At 43.0% G+C, this 24,906-nt stretch overlaps 1 protein-coding gene and 2 long non-coding RNA genes across 10 annotated transcripts in view; 1 reads left to right on the top strand and 2 right to left on the bottom strand.

The window, feature by feature from the left end:
- Nucleotides 1-24,906, bottom strand: part of tmprss3a (transmembrane serine protease 3a) — a 181,316-nt gene that overhangs the window by 51,531 nt on the left and 104,879 nt on the right. The window contains exons 6-7 of the mRNA XM_088382835.1: nucleotides 10,382-10,501; nucleotides 1,577-1,623 (exon numbers count right to left, since the gene is read on the bottom strand). Of these exons, the coding sequence (XP_088238961.1) occupies nucleotides 1,577-1,623; nucleotides 10,382-10,501 (167 nt within the window). The remainder of the gene's footprint in view (nucleotides 1-1,576; nucleotides 1,624-10,381; nucleotides 10,502-24,906) is intronic.
- Nucleotides 1-24,906, top strand: part of LOC148394672 (uncharacterized) — a 128,601-nt gene that overhangs the window by 57,241 nt on the left and 46,454 nt on the right. Inside the window, exon 1 of one of the 8 annotated variants that reach the window (XR_015859808.1) lies at nucleotides 3,884-10,536. The exons of 1 other annotated variant lie outside the window; for it this stretch is intronic. This is a non-coding gene — a long non-coding RNA (uncharacterized LOC148394672). Of the gene's footprint in view, nucleotides 1-3,883; nucleotides 10,537-18,478; nucleotides 18,694-24,237; nucleotides 24,881-24,906 lie in introns of those variants that run through there. 6 more of the 8 variants (XR_015859811.1, XR_015859806.1, XR_015859809.1 and 3 more) reach the window with 6 other exon arrangements.
- LOC148394673 (uncharacterized) lies at nucleotides 20,647-24,237 on the bottom strand. The gene is made up of 3 exons (XR_015859813.1): nucleotides 24,178-24,237; nucleotides 21,513-21,593; nucleotides 20,647-21,377 (listed from the first exon to the last, which is right to left on the bottom strand). It is a non-coding gene; the product is annotated as an uncharacterized LOC148394673 (long non-coding RNA).

Genomic DNA, 24,906 nt, shown 5'->3' with positions numbered 1-24,906 from the left:
ATGGTCCTCGGTCGGAAAAGGGTGGAATGCCCTCTCTGGATCGGGGATGAGATCCTGGCCCAAGTGGAGGAGTTCAAGTATCTTGGGGTCTTGTTCATGAGTGAGGGCAGGTTGGAGCGCGAGATCGACAGGCGTATTGGGGCAGCGTTGGCAGTAATGCGGACTCTGTCGTGGTGAAGCTCTCGATTTACCGTTCGATCTATGCTCCTACCCTCACCTATGGTCACGAGCTATGGGTCGTGACCGAAAGAACGAGATCCAGGATACAAGCGGCCGAAATGAGTTTCCTCCGCAGGGTGTCCGGGCTCTCCCTTAGAGATAAGGTGAGAAGCTCGGTCATCCGGGAGAGACTCGGAGTAGAGCCGCTGCTCCTCCATGTTGAGAGGAAGCAGATGAGGTGGCTCGGGCATCTCATCAGGTTGCTTCCTAGATGCCTCCCTGGGGAGGTGTTCCGGGCATGTCCCGCCGGTAGGAAACCCCGGGGACGACCCAGGACCTGCTGGAGAGACTATGTCTCTCAGCTGGCCTGGGGAACACCTTGGGATCCCCTGGGATGAGCTGGATGAAGTGGCTGGGGAGAGGGAAGTCTGAGTCCCTCCTGAAGCTGCTGCCCCCACGACCCGACCCCGGACAAGCGGAAGAAGATGGGTGGATAGATGGAAAATTTTCATGCACAGTTATAAAACAAATTTCATTGTCACAATTGTCATTATTTTTTAAATGACAAAATAACCAAACATAAGCCACTCAGGCAGATGTGAACAACTCTAAAAACACAAATTCTTCCTTTATTTCATATCTGATGAGCCAGATAACATTGAACAAACTGTATGAAATACCTTAAATTTACATGAGTTTAAAATTATTTTTGCCTCATGAACATTTTGAACAGGAGCTATAAGTAATGCAAAGTTATTAAAACTTAGAATAAGTGAATTTTGCTCTTGTCATTTACAATGTCTTTCAGAAAGTAATAGTTTGTGTCATGTCTACAGGTTCATAACATCAACAGTATTAACATGGCCACTTCGTAGTTTGCTTTATTAATATTTACTTTTGACTCATCGCCCTGCATGAAGAATCGCTGTTGTGATTGGAGCTTGGAGCTGCTTCACTTCATCAGCGTGGTCACTTCCTGTTAGCTTGTTGTATGTGTTAGCATGTTTAGTCTGATATTGTCTCTTTTTTTTTGTCTCTTTAAATCCTTATACAAGACAACCGTCTCTTTACAAATTAGACAAACATAATTGCCTTGATTTTCAGTGAAGAAGTATTGTAATTCCCATTTCTCTGGAAAGCGACGGCTCTCAATGTCAACTTTCCTTGTTTTGAGTGAAGAGGGGTGGAGCTGCCACGTTTTAGTAATAGGAGGAGTTACAATTTCAAGTTTCATGATTTTTTTAAATTCAGTTTGACAGTGCAGGTGGGCCATAAATAATACGTAAAAAGACCGAAGCTGCGGGCCGTATGAAACCTGACGGGGGGCCGGATTTGGCTTAAGTAAACATGATATTTTTCACAAGGCGATGCATGAAAAAGTGGTATGTGTGTACAGTACCACACTTAAGTGTCTCACCAAGACATTTCAGGGTTGTCACCTTTCCTGAGTTGCAATGGGCTTTACTGTGGGCACAAAAAGGCAAGCAGGTTAGAGAAATGTACATCAAAACCCAGCCAGCAGAATGTTGACATGGCAATTTTGACATATCCGCCGGTCAAGAAACACAATTGTATTTATCTTGTCATCTGACCACGACTGTCGTGAACAAAAAAAAGTCTTGTCGTCTGACAAGGACATAAGATTAAGTTATTACATGTCATCACTCTGTACACAGTCTGTTATTCGTCCATATGAAATGTCAATATACAGGGTGTCACATTATCATTATAGCACTGAAGCGCAAATACCAAGAGAATTATTTTCTGATGTGAGCGTTTCCACTGCTTCACATTGCAGAACAGACTTCAAGTTTGAAAACAGGCCATCCATCCGTCCGTTCATCCATTTTCTGACCCGCTTTATCCTCATGAGGGTTATGGGTATGCTGGAGCCTATCACAGCAGTCTTTGGGTGGTAGGCGGGGTACACCATGTTAGCCAGACAATCGAAGAGCACATAAAATTAAACAACCATCAACGCACACAATCACACTTACAGACAATTTGGAGCAATCAATCGGCCTACCGCGTTTTTTTTTTATCAATTTGGGAGGAAACCAGAATACCCGGTGGAAACCCACGCACGCACGCACGAGGAGAACAGGCAAACTCCATACAGGAAGGCCAGAGCCTGATTCGCACCCTGCAACTTTGAACTGTGAGGTGGAAGTGCTTGCTTGTAAATTGTTATACATTTTAAAAGTTAAATTACTGTATTTTCCGGAGTATAAGTCGCATTTTTTTTTTCATAGTTTGGGTGGGGGGGCGATTCATATGTGAAATTATTCACTTATTTTCAAAATTCAAAAATCCGCGATGTAGTGAATCCGCAATAAACGAACCACGATGTAGCGAGGTATTAATCGCTAATCTGAACTGCAATTGACGACGTCAGCGGCGCGGCGCACACGTGGCGTTAGTTACATAAAGGACGAAGAGTTCGATCGATGGATTTAATGATTTGGAGTGACACAGATGGTTTGATAAAATGTTTGTTTATATTATAGCTATTTGATATATCGATTATATATCGTTATATGGGCCTGTGGAATAATTTGAACTGCAATTGATGACGAGTCCGACATCAGCGGTGCGGCGCACACGCGGCGTTGTTTACATAAAGGACGAAGAATTCGATCGATGGATTTAATGATTTGGAGTGACACAGATGGTTTGATAATATTGTTGTTTATATAATAGTTATTTGATATATAGTTTATATATCGTTATATGGACCTGTGGAATAATTTGAACTGCAACTGACGACGAGTTCGACGTCAGCGGCGCAGCGCACACACACGGCGTTGTTTACATAAAGGACGAAGAATTCGATCGATGGATTTAATGATTTGGAGTGACACAGATAGTTTGATAAAAGTGTTATTTATGTTATAGTTATTTGGATAACTGTTAATGTTACGTCAAGCCTGTTCTCAGCTCCTCGTTTGTGTTTGTCACGTTAGCATACCGTATCGTTTAGCCTGTTGTTGCTGGTTCATGTCTGTTCTTGGTGTTGGATTTTGTCAAATAAAATTCCTCCAAAATGCGACTTAAACTCGCGACTTATAAATGTTTTTTTCCTCTTTATTGTGCATTTTATGGCTGACGCGACTTGTACTCCGAGCGACTTTTAGTCCAAAAAATACGGTAATTTGATTCAATACGTATTATATAATTATTTAGAGTCGGTATACATTTTTAGGACACCAGGTACTTAATTGAAATGTTTTGGAATAGTTTTGTGATTGTCTTATGTGTTACTACGTTCTATTCTCAAAACAGTTGTGTTTGAAATAAGTCAAAGTCAAAGTCAAAGTCAAAGTCAGCTTTATTGTCAATTTCTCCACATGCCAGACACACAAAGAAACCGAAATTTCGTTCCCCCCTATCCCACGGTGACAAGACATGGCTCACAACAGACAAACAAGTAAACAAGTATAACAAAAGCGTGCTGAATAAATAATAAATAAATAGCACAACAATAAATAAATAAATAAATAAGAGGAGCAGAAAAAAAAAAAAGGAGCAAGTGCGCGTACAGCAGACATTCCCGAAAATAGCGCAACAGTGCCGCACGCTACGCAGAAGGGGGTAGCGAGTTCAGGGCCCTAACAGCCTGGAGAAAGAAGCTGTTGGCGAGTCTGGTGGTGCGGGAGCGCAGGCTCCTGTACCTCTTCCCAGAGGGCAGAAGGTCAAACAAAGAGTGAGCCGGGTGACTCACATCTCTGGATACGTGGATATTCTAACACAAGTCACGTATGGTATTTTGCTCCCTCAATTTATTTCAACTACCTTTGCTCTTTTGAATTTTTTTAAATAGGTTGGTAAACATCATAACACGAAACAGGAGCTCAATTGGTACTTTGCGCTTCACCTTTGGCGGCTTCACTATTTTGCGGTTTTTATAATGAATTAATTCAAAATTACTAAATAATTTGCACAGCTACGGTTCTTTTATTTACTTTAAAAGTAGAACTCATGCACAGAACAGTGTGAGAATGGTTATTAAGGGAATGGGAAAGGTTTATGTAGCGTCGAAGTATGGGGGAGGGTTTATAAAGCCTTAGTATTCCGTTGCACTCAATGTAACTCCTGTTCTATACTGAGATTCACTCCCAACTAAACTCCTTCTTGCAACATCTCCAAGGAACAGACGTTGGCAGAATTTATAACAACAAGGTGTGAAACCACAATAGATATAGAAGAACCAACAACCAAGGCACTAGCGAGCACTGAGGCACATGCAGTTTGCATCATCCAACATTCAACGCATAAAACTAAAATAGTTACATCTTTAGCACTGTAAAGATTAAGCAAATAAAGAAAACTAATAAAGTTATACATGTTAAACCTACTCTTATTGCCACTCAAAGGGTTATAACAAACGGATGGGTGAGATTAAAAAACTATTGACATATCTCTGTACAATCAAATAAGACAACTTCCTGGTACGTCACTCCCCGCTGTAATTCCACAGCTGAGTTTTCAACCTAAAATACACCTATGCCCTCTAGCAGCCAACAAGAAACAAAACATAGTATATGATAGTGTATAGATACATAAATAAATACATATAACGTTCTTATTATGCAGATATTTGGTTATCGCTGGTGGTTCTGGAACGCATCTCCTGCAGTAAACAAGAGATCTGTCACGTGCCCGTGCCATCCAGCCAACAACTTTCCCTCAGCAGCGCCCCCATCATCACTGTAACGACTGTCATTTCCTCCCTTTTGTAAAACCTCTGTATTTAAACCCTGCCCCCGTGTTTCTTCCTGTCTGTGTCTACTGTTAGTTTCTGTCTGTTTCTGTTCCTGCTATTCCTGTAGCGTTCGTGCATTCCCGCTGGTCTCTTGTGTAGGCTCACGGTCAGTGCCTGTTTCCTGTCTCTGTTCCTGGTCCGAGTGGACTTCTGTTCCCTGCCCGTTGTCCATGAGCCTCTGCCCCAACTGTGTCTCTGTTCTCCACTGCCCCTTTTCCTTTCAATGAACGCTGGTCCTCGCTGCACATTCGCCTGCTCCATTCCTTCATGACAGAGGACATCGACCACTTCAGCGACCAACACCTGGAGCAAGAACAACTACCGACTCTTGTAATGGTGGCATGTTCGCCACGCACCGGCACAAGACATGTGGTTGCCATTAGCAGCATATTTCGGTGGTGCGGGTCCTCCGACCCTCCCTGTCTGGAGCTTGCATGTTCTACACGTGCCCGCGTGGGTTTTCTCTGGGCACTCCGGTTTCCTCCCACATCCCCAAAACATGCTGGGTAGGCCAATTGAGCACTCCAAATTGACCCTAGGTGTGAGTGCGAGTGCGGATGGTTGTTCGTCTCAGTGTGCCCTGCATACTGCCCGATGACTGCTGGGATAGGCTCCAGCACACCCGCGAGCCCTGTGGAGACAAATGGTATTCAGGATGGATGGATGGCTGGATGGATGGATAATATAATATAATATAATATAATATAATATAATATAATATAATATAATATAATATAATACAGTGGTTCTTAACCTGGGTTCGATCGAACCCTAGGGGTTCGGTGAGTTGGCTTCAGGGGTTCGGCAGAGCTGGTATGTCATTTCCCCCCCTGCTCGGATGGCCGAACACACCTGAATGTCCCGTAAATTCGCGATAACGCATATCTGAACTGGTCTTGCAAAGGCAACAGCAGAAGTCATACTGATTTGCTGGTATGTCATTCCCCCCCACTAAAGAGGGGTTCGGTGAATGCGCATATGAAACTGATGGGGTTCGGTACCTCCAAATAGTTAAGAACCACTGATAAAATATAATATAATATAATATAATATTATATAATACAGTATAATATAATACAGTATAATATAATATAATACCTTCCCTAACAACGACTGAGCATGCATGAGGACGTGGGTGCGCCTGGCTGCCGCTTCTCGCTGCTCCGACTCCGACTTCGACAGATTTCTACCTCCATCTCAAGCTGGATTACCCGCCGAAATACCGAGGTTACAGCTTCAAAAACCTCGGTATGATCTGTGTCTGCTGTGTGCTGGCTGGACTTGTTGGTGCCGTGAGGCTTGGCGTGGGAGCCATCGACGCTACCTGGACGTGGTGGGTTCCATGGCGGCCCTGCATCGCCGGCCGGCGCTGCCGCAGCTTCCTGCGCCCAGGGCTTTGTCCAGCTCACCGCTGTCGAGGACGACGCCGTCAAGGACGACGCCGTCAAGGACGACGCCGTCAAGGATGACGCCATTGCCGCTCGCGCTTTGCACCATCTGGCTTTCGGCTGCAGCTAACGGCTCCACTCATCTCCAGGATCCACCACTTCTCCACATCCGTCATGGTACTCCATTACTTGCCGACTCGTTTGCGCGCTTCTTCCTTCCGGGGAGTTGGTCAGCGCACTCCTAGACCTTGCCCTTCTTCGCCGACCCCCCTACATCCACCGTGGATCTCGTCGAAAATTAATTTACTCTTCAAATACCGAAAACTGTATTCCAACAATTTGGACGGACCGCAGCTCACACAACGGCTTCCACACTTCCTCCTTACGACATCACACCAACTCACGTCATCAGAACTCGTCCTCTGCGAACCCTTTCAACCTCCTGACAATCCCAACCACCACCTCACCGGCTTTAAAACAAAAGCCCCTGAAAATCGCCCTCTTCAACACACGTTCCCTCAACAATAAAAGCCTTATCTTCAAGGAATTCATCATAGACAACAAACTTGATCTGCTCTGCCTAAATGAAACATGGCAAAAACCCCTGGACTATTTCTCACTAAATCAAACCACCCCTTCAGGATACTCTTATTTGGACAACCTACGCATTGAGGGCAGAGGGGGTGGCATCGCTGCTATTTGTAATCAAAACCTCAAACCCCACGCCCTGTCCCTCCCCTCTGCCCTATCATTCGAACATCTGGCTTTTAAATTTCCAGGACCTAAACCCCTCATTACTGTTATTATTTACCGCCCCCCCAAACCAAATCCATCTTTCCTATCTGACCTCTCAGAATTCATCACTGCACTTTTCTCTGTTTCATGATCCCTCCTGCTTATTGGTGATTTTAACCTGCAAATTGATTCCCCTGACTGCAATCATTCTATGGACTTCCTGGATTTCCTCAACTGCTCCGGCTTCACTCAACACATTACTTTCCCTACTCACAAGCACGGACACACCCTAGACCTGGTCTGCAGCACTGGCCTCCACATCCACAACATTTCTAGCTTCGACCACCCCATATCTGACCACCTAACCATCTTATTTGATATTGACACCCCACCCGCGAACCAAAACAAAACCACACAATCATCTTTCGCAACCTTATGTCCATCTGCTCAGACACTCTCTCCACCTGCATATCAGAAACCCTTTCCGCCCTCACCCGCTAGAAAACCCAACGCCCACGGACCTTGTCAACACTTACAACAAACTTGTTGTCCCTGAGGACATTTACACCTCCCATCTCGCCTGCAAGGCAACCACGATTGTGAGTGATGTGAGTCACCCAGCTCACTCTTTGTTTGACCTTCTGCCCTCTGGGAAGAGGTACAGGAGCCTGCGCTCCCGCACCACCAGACTCGCCAACAGCTTCTTTCTCCAGGCTGTTAGGACCCTGAACTCGCTACCCCCTTCTGCGTAGCGTGCGGCACTGTTGCGCTATTTTCTGGAATGTCTGCTGTACGCTCACTTGCTCCTTTTTTGCTCCTCTTATTTATTTATTTGTTGTGTTATTTATTCATTATTTATTCAGCACGCTGTTGTTTACTTGTTACTTGATTGTCTATTGTGAACCGTGTCTTGTCACCGTGGGATAGCGGGGAACGAAATTTCGGTTTCTTTGTGTGTCTTTGGCATGTGGAGAAATTGACAATAAAGCTGACTTTGACTTTGAACAACATAATGTCTACCTCCTTCAACACAGTGGCTCCTCTGAAAACCAAAACAGTAACCTTTACTCACTCCGCACCCTGGTTACATCCGGAACTCCATAAACTTAAGAAACAACTTTGACAGATAGAAAGATTATGCAAGAAAACCGGCCTCACAGTCCATGCCCTCGCTTTCAAAGACCGTATGCATCACTATAAACAGCCCTTAACAAAGCCCTACGTCCCTTTCTCTCCACCCCGCTCATCTTCCTACTCTGGTATCATCCACTCTGGTTCTTCAAACCCACGTTCCCTGTTTTCGACCATAAACAAACTCCTCAAACCCCACGACGATACTTCATCATCATTCACCCCAGTGAAATGCGACACTCTTTTGTCATTTTTCAACTCTAAAATAGAAAACATCTACCACCAGCTCTTATCCTCCCCCTCTAGTACCCCACAACCTGAATCCACATTCTTTTCATCATTCGTCCCCCGGCTATCAACTTTTCCCCCCATAACTTTAGCTGACCTCTCCCAAATACTCTCCACCATGAAATCGTCTAACTCCCCTGGACCCCATGCCATCCCAACTAGTTAAAGACTGCCTCACCCCCATGCCCCACTCATCATAGACATCATCAATTCCTCCCTCACCTCTGGCACAGTCTCCTCACCTCTTAAGCTTGCAGCCATCACTCCTCTCCTCAAAAAACCCGGCCTTGACCCTGAGGACCCCAACAACTACGGACCCATCTCTAATCTCACATTTCTATCAAAATTACTGGAATGAGCCATCACATCTCAACTCAAGACCCACCTCCTTTCAAATAACCCGTATGAACCATTCCAATCTGGTTTCCGTACACACCACAGCACTGAAACGGCCCTACTTAAAGTCACTAACGATCTCCTGCTTTCCTCTGACTCTGGCTCTGGCTCTCTCACTATCCTTCTCCTCCGTGACCTCAGTGCTGCCTTCGACACAGTAAACCATTCTATTCTTCTCAACCGCCTAGAATCCATCGGCATCACCAACACCGCCCTCTCCTGGTTCAAATCCTACCTGTCTGACAGATTTCACTCACCATTGACCAACACAAATCCTACACCATCCCTGTTGCACACGGAGTCCCTCAAGGATCAGTTCTGGGCCCCATTCTTTTCACTGTGTACATGCTTCCCATTGGACACATCATCCGCCGCCATGGTTACAAATTCCACTGCAACGCTGACGATACTCAACTCTACATCTCCACCAAAACCATCTACCCTGCCATTCTCTCCACCCTCACTCGCTGCCTCACAGACATTAAAGACTGGATGACCCAAAACTTTCTCAAACTAAACAGTAACAAAACGGAATTCATCATCTTCGGTCCTAAATCCAGCCTCCCCACCTACCACAACTTCACACACTGCATTGATGGCCACTCTGTCACTCCCTCCCCTCTAGGCAGAAATCTTGGACTTTATATGGATCCCACACTTTCCTTCAAACCACATATCAACCACGTCACCAAAACATCCTTCTTCCATCTACGAAACATTGCACGCCTACGTCCCTTTCTCTCCACCCCTGCAGCAGAGACATTAGTTCATGCATTTATTACCTCCAGACTGGATTACTGCAACAGCATCCTGTATGCTCTCCCCTCAACTGTTCTTCACAAACTGCAATATGTTCAAAACTCTGCTGCCCGACTGCTCACCCGCTCACCCAGCAGACAGCACATCACCCCTGTCCTCCGTCATCTTCACTGTTTCCCCATAAAACAGCGCATACATTTCAAGATTCTTGTCACCACATATAAGGCCCTAAACAACCTTGCCTCCCCCACCTATCTGAACTCCTGCAACGCTATACCCCCACCCGCCGACTCCGCTCTGCTGACGCCAACATGCTCAGCCCCATTACCTTGACCAAATACCGGACTATTGGGGATAGAGCCTTTGCCATTACTGCCCCCACTCTCTGGAACTCTCTCCCCCTGACCATCTGTAATGCTGATTCCCTGCACTCCATCAAACACCATCTCAAGACCCACCTCTTCAACTCTGCATATAACCCCTAACTCTTCGTGTGTGTGTGTGTGTGTGTGTGTGTGTGTGTGTGTGTGTGTGTGTGTGTGTGTGTGTGTGTGTGTGTGTGTGTGTGTGTGTGTGTGTGTGTGTGTGTGTGTGAGAGAATTTTCTATGTAAAGCGGCTTTGAGTGTTTAGAAAAGCGCTATATAAAACCGATCTATTATTACTATTATTATTATTAATAATAATAAATTAGCTGTCAGCTTGTAATATAATGCTTACATATATTTAAAATGCATTATTATAAAGCAGTTATATGCTCTGTACCTGTAGGTTGTGATGTTTTGTAGCTTAATGATTTGTGATTGGTTCAGATTCATGGACACCATATTGTACTGAAGGTCCTGCTCAATGGAGGTCAAGGAAATGAAGAATGACTCGACATAACTGCCAAAGACAAAAAAAACAAGAAACATTAATTGGTAATTGAATGTGAAATGTAGCCTCTTTAGTGCATGTATCAACCTTACTTTGTGCACAATAGTCTAAGAGAAATATGAATGACCAGAGTGTGGAAATGTTGACTGTGAGACTAAAAGCAAAAAAAATATATATACAAAAATAAATTGACATCCATCATACGGACTGCTAAGGAAGATTACCATAGATTTCCAAAAGATAACAGGAACAATGTACAAGGCATGTGAAACATCCTCAAATCCATAATCAAAAATCAAAATACTACACAAAAAACGTACCCCTCTTACTTTACTGAGAATAAAGAAGCACTTGAAAACATGAATGAAATCGCTAATAAGTTTAATAAGTACTTTGTGGACATTGGTAAAAAAAAAAAAAAAAAACAATAGCTGGAGAAATCACTGGTACTGAAAGTCCTGATTAATCTTTAATAGATGGGCAAACCAACTCTATGTTTCTTTCAGATGTACTAGATGACAGGAAAGTCATCAACATTGTTTCCAAATGTAAGAAAAACCTGTCCACTGATTGTGATGAAATTGACATGAAAACTGTAAAATGGGTAATTGAGGGTTTTTCTAAGCCTTTAACATACATCTTTAATTTATCATTTACGTCTGGCAAATTCCTTCATAAGATGAAAAAAGCAAAAGTACAGTAATCCCTCATTTATCGCCGATAATTGGTTTCAAAACCCACCCGTGATAAGTGAAATCCGTACGGTCACCCTCTCATCTGTACATTTTTGTGTGTCAATAAATGTATATATTTTATTATTATAACATTAAATCATTGTTTCAAACATGTAAATAATACATTAATAGTATAAATAACATACAGAATATTTTGTATAAATATTGAAAATATAAATATTATACGTCTGTGCGTGTAACATGTTAACAAGAAGTACTGCGCAGGCTAACGAGTTAGCGGAAAGATGCTAATTCGCGATCGTGCTAACACGCGAAAACTGACCTCTAAAGGAATGTAAACGAACATTTGGAGCAATAATATATTGTCCTAAAGGTTAGTCACATGTGATCGTTCATTTCTCTCGTTAGGAGACCCACTTACATCGTCAATGACTCCTGTACCACTTTAACCGACATAAGTACACGAACGTAAAACAGGAAGTGGTATAACCTGAAAACAGCCTTCAAAATAAATCACCCTATACTCAAATCAAAGCACGGCTGAATAACATAAATAACATGGAGAATTCTTAACACATACTGTAAATATGTTTTTAGAACAACTTTTATTATCATAATATTTTTTATAACAAGGTACAAGTGTACCTACTGTAAATATGTTTTTAGAACTCTTAATATTATAACAATGTTTCTATAACAAGGTACAGCACTGTAAATATGTTTTTAGAACTCTTATTATTACCGTACTTTCCGGACTATAAGGCGCACCGGACTATAAGGCGCACCTTCAATAAATGGCCCATTTTAAAACTTTGTCCATATGTAAGGTGCACCGGACTATAAGGTGAACCATTAATGCAATCACAATATAATAACTTGAAATAGTGAAAACAATAACAATATATCAATAATGTTAATATCACACAACACACAAAATAAACATGTAAAGCTTACTTTAATAAGTACAAAACAAAACAGTCAGATAGATCAGTAAACTTTAAAAGTTAAAGATTAAAATAATAACAAATTAACAATTTCATTAAAGTTGAATGAATGACTTGAATTAAGTGGGTAAATGAACACGGTTCGGTCCCTGTATCACCGATGCAAGAGTTTGGTCCACATTTCTGGCAGTAAGTCGGATTCGTTGCCAAGGCTGCCCTTTGTCACCGATTCTGTTCATAATTTTTATGGACAGGATTTCTAGGCGCAGCCAAGGCGTTGAGGGGGTCCAGTTTGGGGACCTCAGCATCGTGTCTTTGCTTTTTGCAGATGACGTGGTGCTGTTGGCTTCTTCAGCCCGTGATCTCTAGCTCTCACTGGAGCGGTTCGCAGCCGAGTGTGAAGCGGTCGGGATGAGGGTCAGCACCTCCAAATCTGAGTCCATGGTCCTCGGTCGGAAAAGGGTGGAATGCCCTCTCCGGATCGGGGATGAAATCCTGCCCCAAGTGGAGGAGTTCAAGTATTTTGGAGTCTTGTTCACAAGTGAAGGGAGGATGGAGCGCGAGATCGACAGGCAGATCGGTGCAGCGTCGGCAGTAATGCGGACTCTGTACCGGTCCATCGTGGTGAAGAGAGAGCTGAGCCAAAAGGCAAAGCTCTCAATTTACCGGTCGATTTACACTCCTACCCTCACATATGGTCACGAGCTAAGGGTCGTGACCGAAAGAACGAGATCCCGGATACAAGCGGCCGAAATGAGTTTTCTCCGCAGGATGTCCGGGCTCTCCCTTATAGATAGGGTGAGTCGCTACTCCTCCACGTTGAGAGGAGCCAGAAGAGGTGGCTCGGGCATCTCATCAGGATGCCTCCTGGACGCCTCCCCGGGGAGGTGTTCTGGGCATGTCCCACCGGTAGGAGACCCCGGGGACGACCCAGGACACGCTGGAGAGACTATGTCTCTCAGCTGGCCTGGGAACGCCTTGGGATCCCCCGGGATGAGCTGGATGAAGTGGCTGGGGAGAGGGAAGTCTGGGAGTCCCTCCTAAAGCTGCTGCCCCCGCGACTCGACCCCGGATAAGCGGAAGAAGATGTATGGATGGATGGATTGAATGAATGAATTTTTTATTAGATGTATTAAGTCTGTTTTATTGTTGTTATTGTTGTATGAATAAAAAGGGTGATATTGGTGTTTGTGACTGCAGTAATCAGGCAAGGTTGCATCATATCAGATTTTTAATCCAAATCAAACCATTCTCCATTTTATCTTTTTTATTTCAACTTCAGACACAACAAATTACTTTATAATCACAAAATAATGATCGATCTTTTTGATTCATGATTCATAGTCTTCAACAGGTCAATTATGATTGATTTTATGAAACAATGCTTCGGGCCAGTTTAAATTTAGACGCGGGCCGCATTTGGTCCATATATATAAGACACACCTGGCTATAAGGAACACTGTCGGCTTTTGAGAAAATTTTGAGGTTTTTAGGTACACCTTATAATCCGGAAAATACGGTATATTTTTTTTTATAAAAAGGTAAAAATGTACGCACTGCAATTGTGTGGGCACTCCTTGCCTTCTGCTGGTGTGTGGGCAAGTTTCGTGCCATAATTCCTCAATTTAGAAGTTTAATTTTGTTTTTATATATTTTTTTTTAATTTGGAAAAAAAATCTGCATTGCGGTTCACAAAAAACGAACCACAATGTAGTGAGGGATTACTGTAATTCCACTTTATATAAACTCCGATTTGCACCTTTTCACAAACTACCGAGCCATCTCTATCATGTCACAATTTTCAAAACTACAAGAAAAAATATTTTATGCCTGACTTCAGTCCATCATACATTGACATACATTTCTGAAAGATATCCAAAACAGTATAACAATCCCAGAACAGTTTCAGTGAAGAAGACAGAAGTAACAGCAAAACCTACGAGTAATAGTGTCAAAGGGAACAAAATAGAGGAGCCAGCAGATCAGTGCCCAATACACAATAAACCACATCCTCTATCAAAATGTCGTGGATTTAGGATCAAACCGTTAGATGAGAGGAAAGCTTATCTAAAAGAGAACTCAATCTGTTTTCGCTGTTGCGCTACCACAAAACATGTAGCCAAAGACTGTAAAATCGCTGTGAAATGCAAAGAGTGTGACAGTGACAGACACATCAGTGCGCTACATCCCGGTCCAGCTCCCTGGTCAACTTCTGCTCAAGTAACGGAGCAAGTGCAAGGCGGGGAGTGTGAAAACAGTTTCCCTGAAGTGATCGCAAAATGACTGCATCGCAAGTGACAAAGCGCAGGGACTCAGGTCATGTTCTAAAATCTCACTTGTGAATGTGTACCCTGCTGGTCGCCCTGACCAATCTCAGAAAATGTACGTTGTGTTGGATGACCAAAGCAATCGGTCTCTGGCGAAGTCTGAGTTTTTTGAGCTGTTTAATGTCAAGTCAGCTCCGTCCACTTATACCTTGAAAACATGTACTGGTGTTAGTGAGGCCACAGGCAGGAAAGCTCACAACTTTGTTGTTTCCTCACTTGATGGTGGCACTCATGTAACTCTTCCCCCTCTGCTGGAGTGCGACGCACTGCCAGGTGACCGTAGTGAAATTCCTACGCCTGACGTTGTAGAGTTATTCCCGCATCTCGAACCCATTTCTGGCAAGATACCACCTTTAGAGCCCAGCACACCTATTTTGCTCTTATTGGGGCGAGATATTTTAAGTGTTCATAAAGTGCGTGAACAGTACAATGGCCCGCACCACTCACCTTATGCCCAACGATTAGACTTGGGGTGGGTTATTGTGGGTGAAATATGTCTAAATGGAGTACACAGACGGACAAAGGTGAACGTGTACAAAACTAACGTCCTACCAAATGGACGGTCTTCCTTTCTTGAGCCTTGCACAAATGCAATGACGGTGAAAGAGACATTTGTCATGCCAAAACAGAAGACTAATGCTTTCTGTGACATCGAGACTGCTTCTCTCAGACAGACTGATGCTCTGGGTGTCAATGTCTTTCAAAGAAGTCCTGATGACGACAAACCAGGTTTGTCTATAGAAGACAAAAGGTTCATTGAAATAATGGACAAAGAAATGTACATGGACAATGACAACCACCTTGTGGCGCCTTTGCCTTTTTGTGACCAGCGACCACTTCTTCCCAACAACAGAGAGCAGGCTCTGAAACGCCTCAATGTTCTGAAACGGGCTTTGGACAAAAAAACAGCTATGAGAGAACAGTTCATCGAGTTCATGCAGAGGATATTTGACAATGACCAAGCTGAAAAGGCTCCAGAGTTAACGCCAGGTGAAGCGTGTTGGTACTTACCAATATTTGGTGTGTATCATCCTCAGAAACCGAGCAAGATCCGAGTTGTATTTGACTCGAGCGCCCAGTTTGAGGGTGTCTCACTAAATGATACTCTCCTCAGAGGGCCTGATTTGAACAATACGCTTCTTGGTGTTTTACTGCGCTTCAGAAAGGAACAAGTTGCAGTTACTGTTGATGTAGAACAGATGTTCTGTTGCTTTCGAGTGAAGGAATCACACAGAAACTATCTGAGGTTTCTCTGGTCCAAAGACAATGATCCAAACGAAGCCATCACAGAGTTTCGCATGAAAGTCCCAGTTTTTGGGAACAGTCCTTCTCCAGCCATTGCCATCTATGGTCTGAGACGGGCAGCTGAGCTGGGAGAAGAAGAGCATGGATCGAAGACCAAAGCGTTTGTCTTCCGCAATTTCTATGTGGATGATGGACTTGCTTCTGTCTCCAAGGAGAGCGAAGCTGTTGAACTTTTAGAAGATGCAAGACGCATGCTAGCTGAGGCAAACATTAGGCTTCACAAAATCGCGTCTAATGTCGGGCGTGTCATGAATGCATTTCCTCCAGAAGAAAGAGCCACAGATCTTAAAGATTTGGATTTGGATCCTCTGCCGCTCCAACGCAGTCTTGGGGTCTGTTGGGATCTAGAACGTGACTGTTTCACCTTTCGAGTTGCAAAGGACACTAAACCTTTCACCTGACGTGGAATACTTTCTGTTGTCAATAGTCTTTATGATCCTCTCGGATTTGCAGCACCTGTGACGATTCAAGGCAAAGCATTGTACAGAGAGTTGACACTTGAGCAACAAGATTCGGACGACCCTCTACCATCAGACAAAGAAGCAGAATGGTCAAAATGGACTGAATCGCTCAGTGTACTAGAAAGTCTACAGATTCAGAGACCTTTTGTTTCCATCACATTATCAGAGACACAAACAAGAGAGCTTTGCATCTTCTCAGATGCTTCGATGATGGCAATAGCAGCTGTTGCTTATCTCAAAGTGTCCGACAGAGGTGGACACTATCAGGTCGGATTTGTCATGGGCAAGTCTAAGCTTGCACCATCTTCTGCTCACACAGTACCTCGCTTGGAACTATGCGCAGCCGTGCTCGCAGTAGAACTGGCTCAGATCATTGTTGGTGAATGTGACCTAGAGTTTGACGCAGTAAAGTTTTACACCGACAGTCGAATAGTTCTTGGGTACATTCACAACAGCACTCGCAGATTTTACGTCTATGTGACAAATCGAGTTGCTCAGATTCGTAAATCAACCAAACCTGAGCAGTGGGTTTATGTAGCCACAGACCAAAACCCAGCAGACCATGGCACCAGAGTAGTTCAAGCTTCTCACTTGCAAAACACTACTTGGCTTACTGGTCCACAGTTCTTAGTGCAGTCAGAGACAGAACAAACAGAAACGTTTGCACTTGTGAATCCATCAGAGGATGGGGAAATTCGCCCACAAGTGACTGCTCTCATAACCAAAGTCAGCAAAAACAAGCTTGGCTCTCACAGGTTTGAGCGCTTCTCAACATGGAAATCCTTGGTCCAAGGAATGAGAACTCTTCTGCAGGTTGCTATGTCAAGATCCAAAGCATCCCAGTCAGACGTCATAAAACCCTCACATCCTAAAGTTGTCATACTCAAATGTGTGCAACAGGAAATCTATCAAGAGGAAATTGAGTTGCTTTCTAAAGGGAAAGATCTCCCTTCAAACAGTCCCATCGGGAAGCTTGACCCCTTTGTTGACGAGGACGGCTTACTAAGAGTTGGGGGACGTTTACAATCTGCTGATCTTTCCGAAATCGAAAAGCATCCTGTGATAATACCAAATTCTCACTCACCATGTGGCAGTTCTTTTGGTCAGGCATTATCACAATGAGGTAGCCCATCAGGGGCGTCAGTTCAGTGAAGGCAGTTTGCGGACTGCAGGGCTGTGGATTGTAGGAGCTAAGAGACTCATATCCACCATTATACACAAATGTGTCTTGTGTCGGAAGTTAAGAGGCCGCTTTGAAGAACAGAAGATGGCTAGTCTTCCTTCTGATAGGCTTACTGTTGACCCACCATTCACTCATGTCGGTCTTGATGTTTTCGGGCCTTGGAGTGTCACATCACGTCGCACTAGAGCAAGCAGTGTTGAGAACAAAAGGTGGGCTGTGATGTTTACTTGTCTTTGTACACGAGCTGTTCACATTGAAGTTGTCGAGTCGATGTCTACCTCCAGCTTCATAAACGCTCTTCGCCGCTTCCTGTCAATCAGGGGACCAGTTAGAAACCTGAGATCAGATCAAGGTACTAATTTCATTGGCGCCTGCAATGAGTTGCAAATCAATGTGGATGATCCACAGATAAAGGACTACTTGCAGGAACAAAGCTGCACTTGGACTTTCAACGCTCCACACTCTTCTCATATGGGGGGAGTGTGGGAGAGAATGATAGGTCTCACTCGCAACATCCTTGACGGCTTGCTTTCTAAAGGCCCAACCACTCGCCTCACTCATGAGGTACTGGTCACTCTTATGACTGAGGTCGTGGCCATAATGAACGCCAGACCCTTAGTCCCTGTGTCAACCGATCGTGGAGCGCCTGAAGTTCTCTCGCCTGGAATGCTTCTAACTCAGAAGGCCAACCCAGTGTTAGCTCCCCCTGGTAACTTTGAACTCCGGGATCTATACAAAGCCCAGTGGCATCAAGTCCAGGGTCTTGCAGATTGTTTCTGGAAAAGATGGAAACGGGAGTATCTCGCTACCCTGCAGGCTAGGAGGAAGTGGAAGGTAGAGAAACCTAATGTGAAAGAGGGTGACATTGTTTTGTTGAAAGACAATCAAGCCAAACGCAATGAATGGCCACTTGGTACGGTTGTTAAGGCGATTCCTAGCCACGATAGCAGGGTCAGAAAGGTCGAAGTGAAAATCGTACAACACGGTTCCGTCAAAACTTATACCAGACCTATCACAGATGTAATCTTACTCTGTGCTGAAAGTTGAAATAACAATAGTGGTATATTTTTAATATACCAGGCGGGGAGTGTACTGTTATCCCGTTTATTCTTTCGTTAAACGCTCTAACACTGCCCCCTAGTGACCGAATTTAGGTTAGGTTTCATTCGTTCATTCATTTCCGGTTACTCGACCCCCACTCAGCCACTACGCAGTTCGTACGCAGCTACCAGACAGTGCACATCGTCGCAGCGGGTTCGTGGCTCAGCCTTGGGGTATCTTAGTCTGTAAGTTATACATTCTAGTTGACTTTCTGTATATGTGTGTTTATAAAATGTACGCTAACATCCTAAGCTCCATTTGCCTGTGAATGCTACGCTAGTATTGCAAATGTGATTGTTTAGCGCTACTTTTGGCTACAATGCTATGCTAGGTTTACGCATGTGACGGTTAGGTAGGCTAATCGTCTCCATTTAAGTTTATATGTTTTCATTTCTACATCTTCTGTGATTTTGATGTACATTCTACTGATGCACGGTTGTTGTGTGAATTACAGTTTTACAAATACCTGTACAAGAAATAACTGCCTGTGTGCCAAGTAAAGCAGCTACAAACTACGCGGCCGCAGCGTCCTTTTTCTTCAGTTGTTCGCTATCTGTCTAGCCTTGGCAGACGTCACGCCAGCGTGAGGACAGAATAAAGGCCATTAGAATTATGAACAAATCCGACTACCTTGAACATACTAACATGCTATTTCTTAAATCACAAATAATTAAATTAAAAGATTTGGTAGATTATCAAACTGCTCAAATCGTGCTCAAATTGAAGCAAAACTGTTTGCCTAAAAATATTCAAAAGCATTTTCACCTACAAAACATTTAGTATTTTGTATCTCCATTGCAGGTGTTAAACTCTGGAACAATGAGTCAAAACCTAAAACAATGCTCAAGTATGTTGATGTTTAAAAATAAATTTAAAGAATTGACATTTTTGAGCTACAAACACATTGAAATTTCATAATTTAATGGCATTTTTTTTAACTTTACTATTTTTCTCCTCCTTTTTTATTCATGTGAACGTCACACACAAAATAGGTGAAGTAACAACTCTGTTAGACATACCGTAATTTTTGGACTAAAAGTCGCTCAGGAATATAGGTCGCATTAGCCATAAAATGCACAATAACGTGAAAAAAAAACATATATAAGTCGCTCCGGAGCATAAGTCGCATTTTGGGGGGAAATTTATTCGACAAAATCCAACACCAAGAACAGACATGACCGAGCAACAACAGGCTAAACGATAGGTATGCTAACGTGACATAAACACAAACAAAGAGCCTGACGTAACATTCAGAGCTATTAAAAAAAACTATTACACAAATAACACGTTTATAAAACCATCTGTGTTACTCCAATTCATTAAATCCATCGATCGTCCTTTGTCAACAATGGGTGCGCGCCGCTGACGGCGCTTGCACTTCAAAATATTCCACAGGCCCATATAACAATATGTAAATTAGATATCAAATAACTATTATATAAGCAATAATATTATCAAACCATTTGTGCACTCTAAATCATTAAATCCATCAATCTAATTCCTCGTCCTTTGCCAAGAACGCCGCACGTGCGCCCTGACGTCAGCCTCGTCGTTATTCCACAGATCTAGTATATAACTATATTGTAGCGTTAACAAAGTACAAGGAAAGACGTGGGTTTGGTAAACGGCTCTTTATTTAACAAAACAAACTTCCAGGCGTGTGGCGGCTTGGACTTCCAGCCACGGAGGTTGAAGAGAGATCCATAGAATAGGACCGGGCGTGCGTAAAAGGCATGACCGACCCCCATCCACCGTCCCCGGACAGCCACCCATCCGAGCGCCGGCCCCCGACTTCTATCCACGGAGGTGAAAGAGAGCTCCATAGAGGAGGACCGGGCGTGCGTAAAAGCCTAAATAGTTTTTCAAACCTTCTGTGTCACTCCAGATCCTTAAATCCTTCAAACTCTTCGTCCTCCGTGTCACTTAGAAACAAAGCCACTGATGATGCCGGTAGTACATGGGGCCCTTTGTCATCTTCGTCATCCCGTGATGAATCTTTGTCCTTTTTGGAAACAACCGCCGCGTCGCATCGCATCGCGCTGCTGACGTCACTTGAAATTCAAATTACAGTAATCCCCCGCTACATCGCGGTTCGTTTATCGCGGTTTTAAATTTTGAAAAAAAACACAAGTCGCTCCTTATTATAATTCACCCCCCCACCCAAACTATGAAAAAACCCGCGACTTATAGTCCGAAAATTACGGTAATTACCAATTTAATTTTTTGTTTTAAATTGGATGGGGGTGGGATTAAATAAGCCTTACTTCTTCCCACTCCTTTTCAAACAAGTAAACTGCCCATTTTGTGCAGTAGATTGTATTCTGTTTATATCTAGTATTTATACAAAGTCATAATTTAAATGACTTTCACCTTGCTTTTGCTTTTTATTTTGTTTGTCTTCATTTGATTGATGATGCATAGTTTACACGTTCGAAACAAATACAATTAATTAATTAATTCATTCAAAAGGATTTGAATGTAAAGCACAGGTAAATTTGGGTGACAGTATACCAGTATACCATTTATTCTTCTACTATTATATCCAATCGCTATATTATAAAATTTGAAGTTTTGGTTCCGTCAATGACACAAACGGAATCAAAGCTATAGCAGCAGTAATATTAACTCCGCAACCGCGACTGCGCTCTCTGAGTTACTGCCGCATTTCCCTCATACATTGGCTCAATTGATAATCTCGCAAATGACTTCAATGCGGCTCTGTTAAACGCCTTCGATTCAGTAGTGCCTTTATGTCTTAAAACGTGTCCTAGGAGGTTTACTCTATGATGGTTCATGGATCAGGAAGCTTGAGCGCAAATGTCGTGTAACTAAACTTGAGGTCTTCCGTCAAGCGTGGTGTGACAGCCACCTGAAATACAAAGAAGCACTTGTTTCAGCAAAAACTAATTATTTCTCTCCAATTATCGATCTCAATAAAAACAATCCTGAATACTTATTTCACGGTATTCGATACGGTGGCAAAGCTGACGCAACGGCAGCTGACCTTCGATAACTCCCCGCTCTCAGCCGGCAAGTTCATGAAATTTTCCCTTTAGCTCAGCCTCCCGCACTTTTTTCACTCCGTCTGCGTCAACATATCAGCAGCACTTCAACCTTGCTCTTCATTACACACAAAAATAAAATAAAGTGTTTAAAAATAAAATGATAAAATCTCGCGCTGGGCCGCCGGGGCGTGTCAGTCTGCCAGCACGCAAGAGCAGACACGTTTACACTTCAAAAAAGGTTCTTAATAGTCTTCGTATTTCGTAGATGATGTTGCATTTTTGTTCCGGTGTTATCTTTGGGATGTTTGTTGGAGTTTGGTGTATGGTTTGATGGCTGTGTTGATATGATGCTTTTTCATCTCCCATTGTATTGGTTCGGTTATCCCTCGAATGTATGGCAAGATTACAATGTCTGGTGGTTTCTCAGTCTGTTGTGTGCATTCTGTTTTCCTTTCCCTTGTCTTGTCCGCTTTGTTTTTGACTCGTTTTCCTTTGTTTATGGCCCATCTTGGATACTGGCAGAGTGTGAGTGCTTGTTCAATGTGTCTTTCCTCCTCCTGTCTATCTTTCTCTTCGGTTATGATCGTGGTCCTGTCGTATAATGTTCTGACTACAGATAGTTTGTGCGCTGTAGGGTGTTCTGATGTCCAGAGGAGGTACTGGTCCGCGTGAGTGGGTTTTCTCTACTCTGTGATCTTGATGCTGCCGTTGTCTTTGTGGTGGATGTTCATGTCCAGGAAAGATATGGTCCGGTTCATTTCCTCTTCGTGTGTGAATTGTATGTTGCCAAATATGGGTCTCCCATTGCAAATCCTTCTGTCTGTTTGTATATTTTATTTTTGAATTGGAAATAGGTCGATTTGGAAACGAAATTTAATAATGTGCTGATGTGACTCACTGTCCGGTATGTGCGTTTTTTGAGGGTCTGGTCTTCCTTGAGGCGGTTTTGTACAATGTGCAATGTGACGTCAACCGGGGTTTTAGTGAATAGTGAAATGATATCATGGAAAATGAGGATTTCATCTTTCTGTACTGTTATATTGTAGAGTTCTTGTGACAGTTGTTTTGGATTCTTGCAGTGGTGTTCTGTTGTGCCGAGGAGGGGGTTGTGTATTTCTACTGGTGCTTTTGATAAATTGTATGTGACAGAGTGGGGTGTCTTTTTTATGTATTTTTGGTGTACCATATATCCAGGGGGTGACGTTAGCGGTGGGTATGAGGTGGTTGTAGTCTTCCCCTGTTATTTTCTTGCTTTCTAATAAGGGTTTCAATACTGTTTTAGTGTTCTTTTCTTTTTTTCTGTGGGGTCTTTTTTCAGTATTTGGTATGTATCTTCGTCATTCAACATATATGTTCCATTTGTTTTTCGTAGAGTTCAGTGTCCAATATACTAACTGGTTCGCTTGTGTCTGTCGGTAGGATGGTGATTGTTGTGTCCCGTTTGAGTGTGTTTATTGTCTTTTCTTCTTGCTTTGTAATGTTGCTGTGTGGAAGTTTGGATGATTTTAGGATATCTGCTACTGTGTTCCGGAGTTCTGCTTTCTATCCCTGGTCTTGTATTTTATGACATGCTATTTCTGTGGCGAGTATGTATTCTTCTTTGGGTATTTTTTTTGGGTGTAATGGCGAAATTCAGACCTTTTGTTAGCACTGTTTCCGTAGGGGTGCTCTTCGATACATTTCGCAGCCAACTTTCATTAGTTTTGAAGGGTGTTTGTCTGGTTTTCATTTTTCTTTCTATGAGGTTGTTTAATTTTTTGATCTGACGTTGTTTTGTTATGCCGAATTCCTGTTCATAAATTATTGTTAGGGTTTTCCAGGTTATCTTTATCGTAGGATTATGTTGGAATGTAGACTATAATGATTAAATCAATCTTGTCTTGCCCTCACAATTTAATGATTAAATCAATCTTGTCTTGCCCTCACAATGCAGAGTAAGATGAAGTGGTTGCTTCCTCTGCTTGATTGACCAGCTGCAGGGGAAGCAATCAAAGTTGTTCTGTTTCCCACAACAGTGTAAAACACCCCCTGCTCTGATCTTATCAGAGGCCGGGGGTTCACCAAACCTGTCCACTCCCACCCCCACTCTGTTCCTCCTAATAAATATGCCCTTGCAGGGAGGAGACTTTTAGATTTCATTCCTGTAGCGAGTGATCTCTCCACCTGCAGGTGTCTAAAAGAACTTGCCTTGTCTCCGTGTGGTTCTTGCAAAATAAGTTGGAGTGAGCAAATCTCTAACAATTATGTTCAGGTGTTCTTTTACTTCCTCTTCTATTTCCTCTCCCTCGTGTGATGGTTTTTGAATCTGTCCATTTCCTTTTTTATTTGCGCATCGATTTTGTCTATTCTGTTTGCCGTCGTTCTTATTCGTTCTCTGACGAGTCCTTTTCTTGCTTTTTGAATCATTTCTTTCTGCATTTCTGGTCAGGATGGGTTTTTTTATGTTGAGGCTGGCGGGTGTTATTCCTTCGTCTCTGCATCGCAAGTGTAACTTTAGGTGTTTTTTGTGGAGTGCTCGTTGTTACTTTAGCTTCTCCAAATGGTGGCTCGCTTTGACTCCGTCTTGTCCATAACGTCTTCGAATTATTTCAATGAGATTCATCATGTCTTCGTAATACTATAAACCGATTACTTTGTTGAGACAATAAAAATATTAGATGTTACCTGCTGACAGTTTCGACTGCTACTCCAGTCTTCTTCAGAGCGTCATCCAACGGATGCAGTCGAAACTATCAACAGGTAACATCTAAAAATGTTATTGTCTGAACAAAAGAATCTGTTTATAGTATTACAAAGACATGATGATTCATATACAATATACAGCGTTTAAAAATAAAATAAAGGTTCATAAAAGTCTTTTATGGATGTTGTAACAATATATTTTCTCTAAATGGGGGATTTCCACCTATCGCAGGTGGTCTTGGAACCAATTATCTGCGATAAATGAGGGATTACTGTATACAGTTTAGAATTTACCGTATTGGCCCGAATATAAGAGTGTTTTTTGCACTGAAATAAGGCTGACAAAGTGGGGGTTGTCTTATATTTGAGGTCTAGACATACCCATTCACAACGCTAGATGGCGCCAGATATCTTTAAAGCGAATGCTGAACTTAACTCCCCAGAACAAAGCGAACCCCTGTCACAAAGAATAAAAATAAAAATAGCGGTAGCACGAAGAAGAAAAATTAAAAATAGCGGTAAGAAAGAAGGGAGTAGAAAATAAGAGAAGAGATAACAGAAAATAGAGAAACTGTTGGAAAGGGTCCTATGTTGATGTTAAAATGTTGGACAGTTACATCACTGCGCCTTAAGTCTCACATGAGTTACCTCAGCTTATCGCGATTGTTGGAGCTTGTGCGCAGCGGTAAGTTAAAAGTTGCTGGCATCGAC

Source organism: Syngnathus floridae, chromosome 8 (genome assembly GCF_059516105.1).
Source record: "Syngnathus floridae isolate MCC-2025c chromosome 8, RoL_Sflo_1.0, whole genome shotgun sequence".
Lineage (NCBI taxonomy): Eukaryota > Metazoa > Chordata > Actinopteri > Syngnathiformes > Syngnathidae > Syngnathus > Syngnathus floridae.
This window is presented reverse-complemented; position numbering and strand designations above follow the sequence as displayed.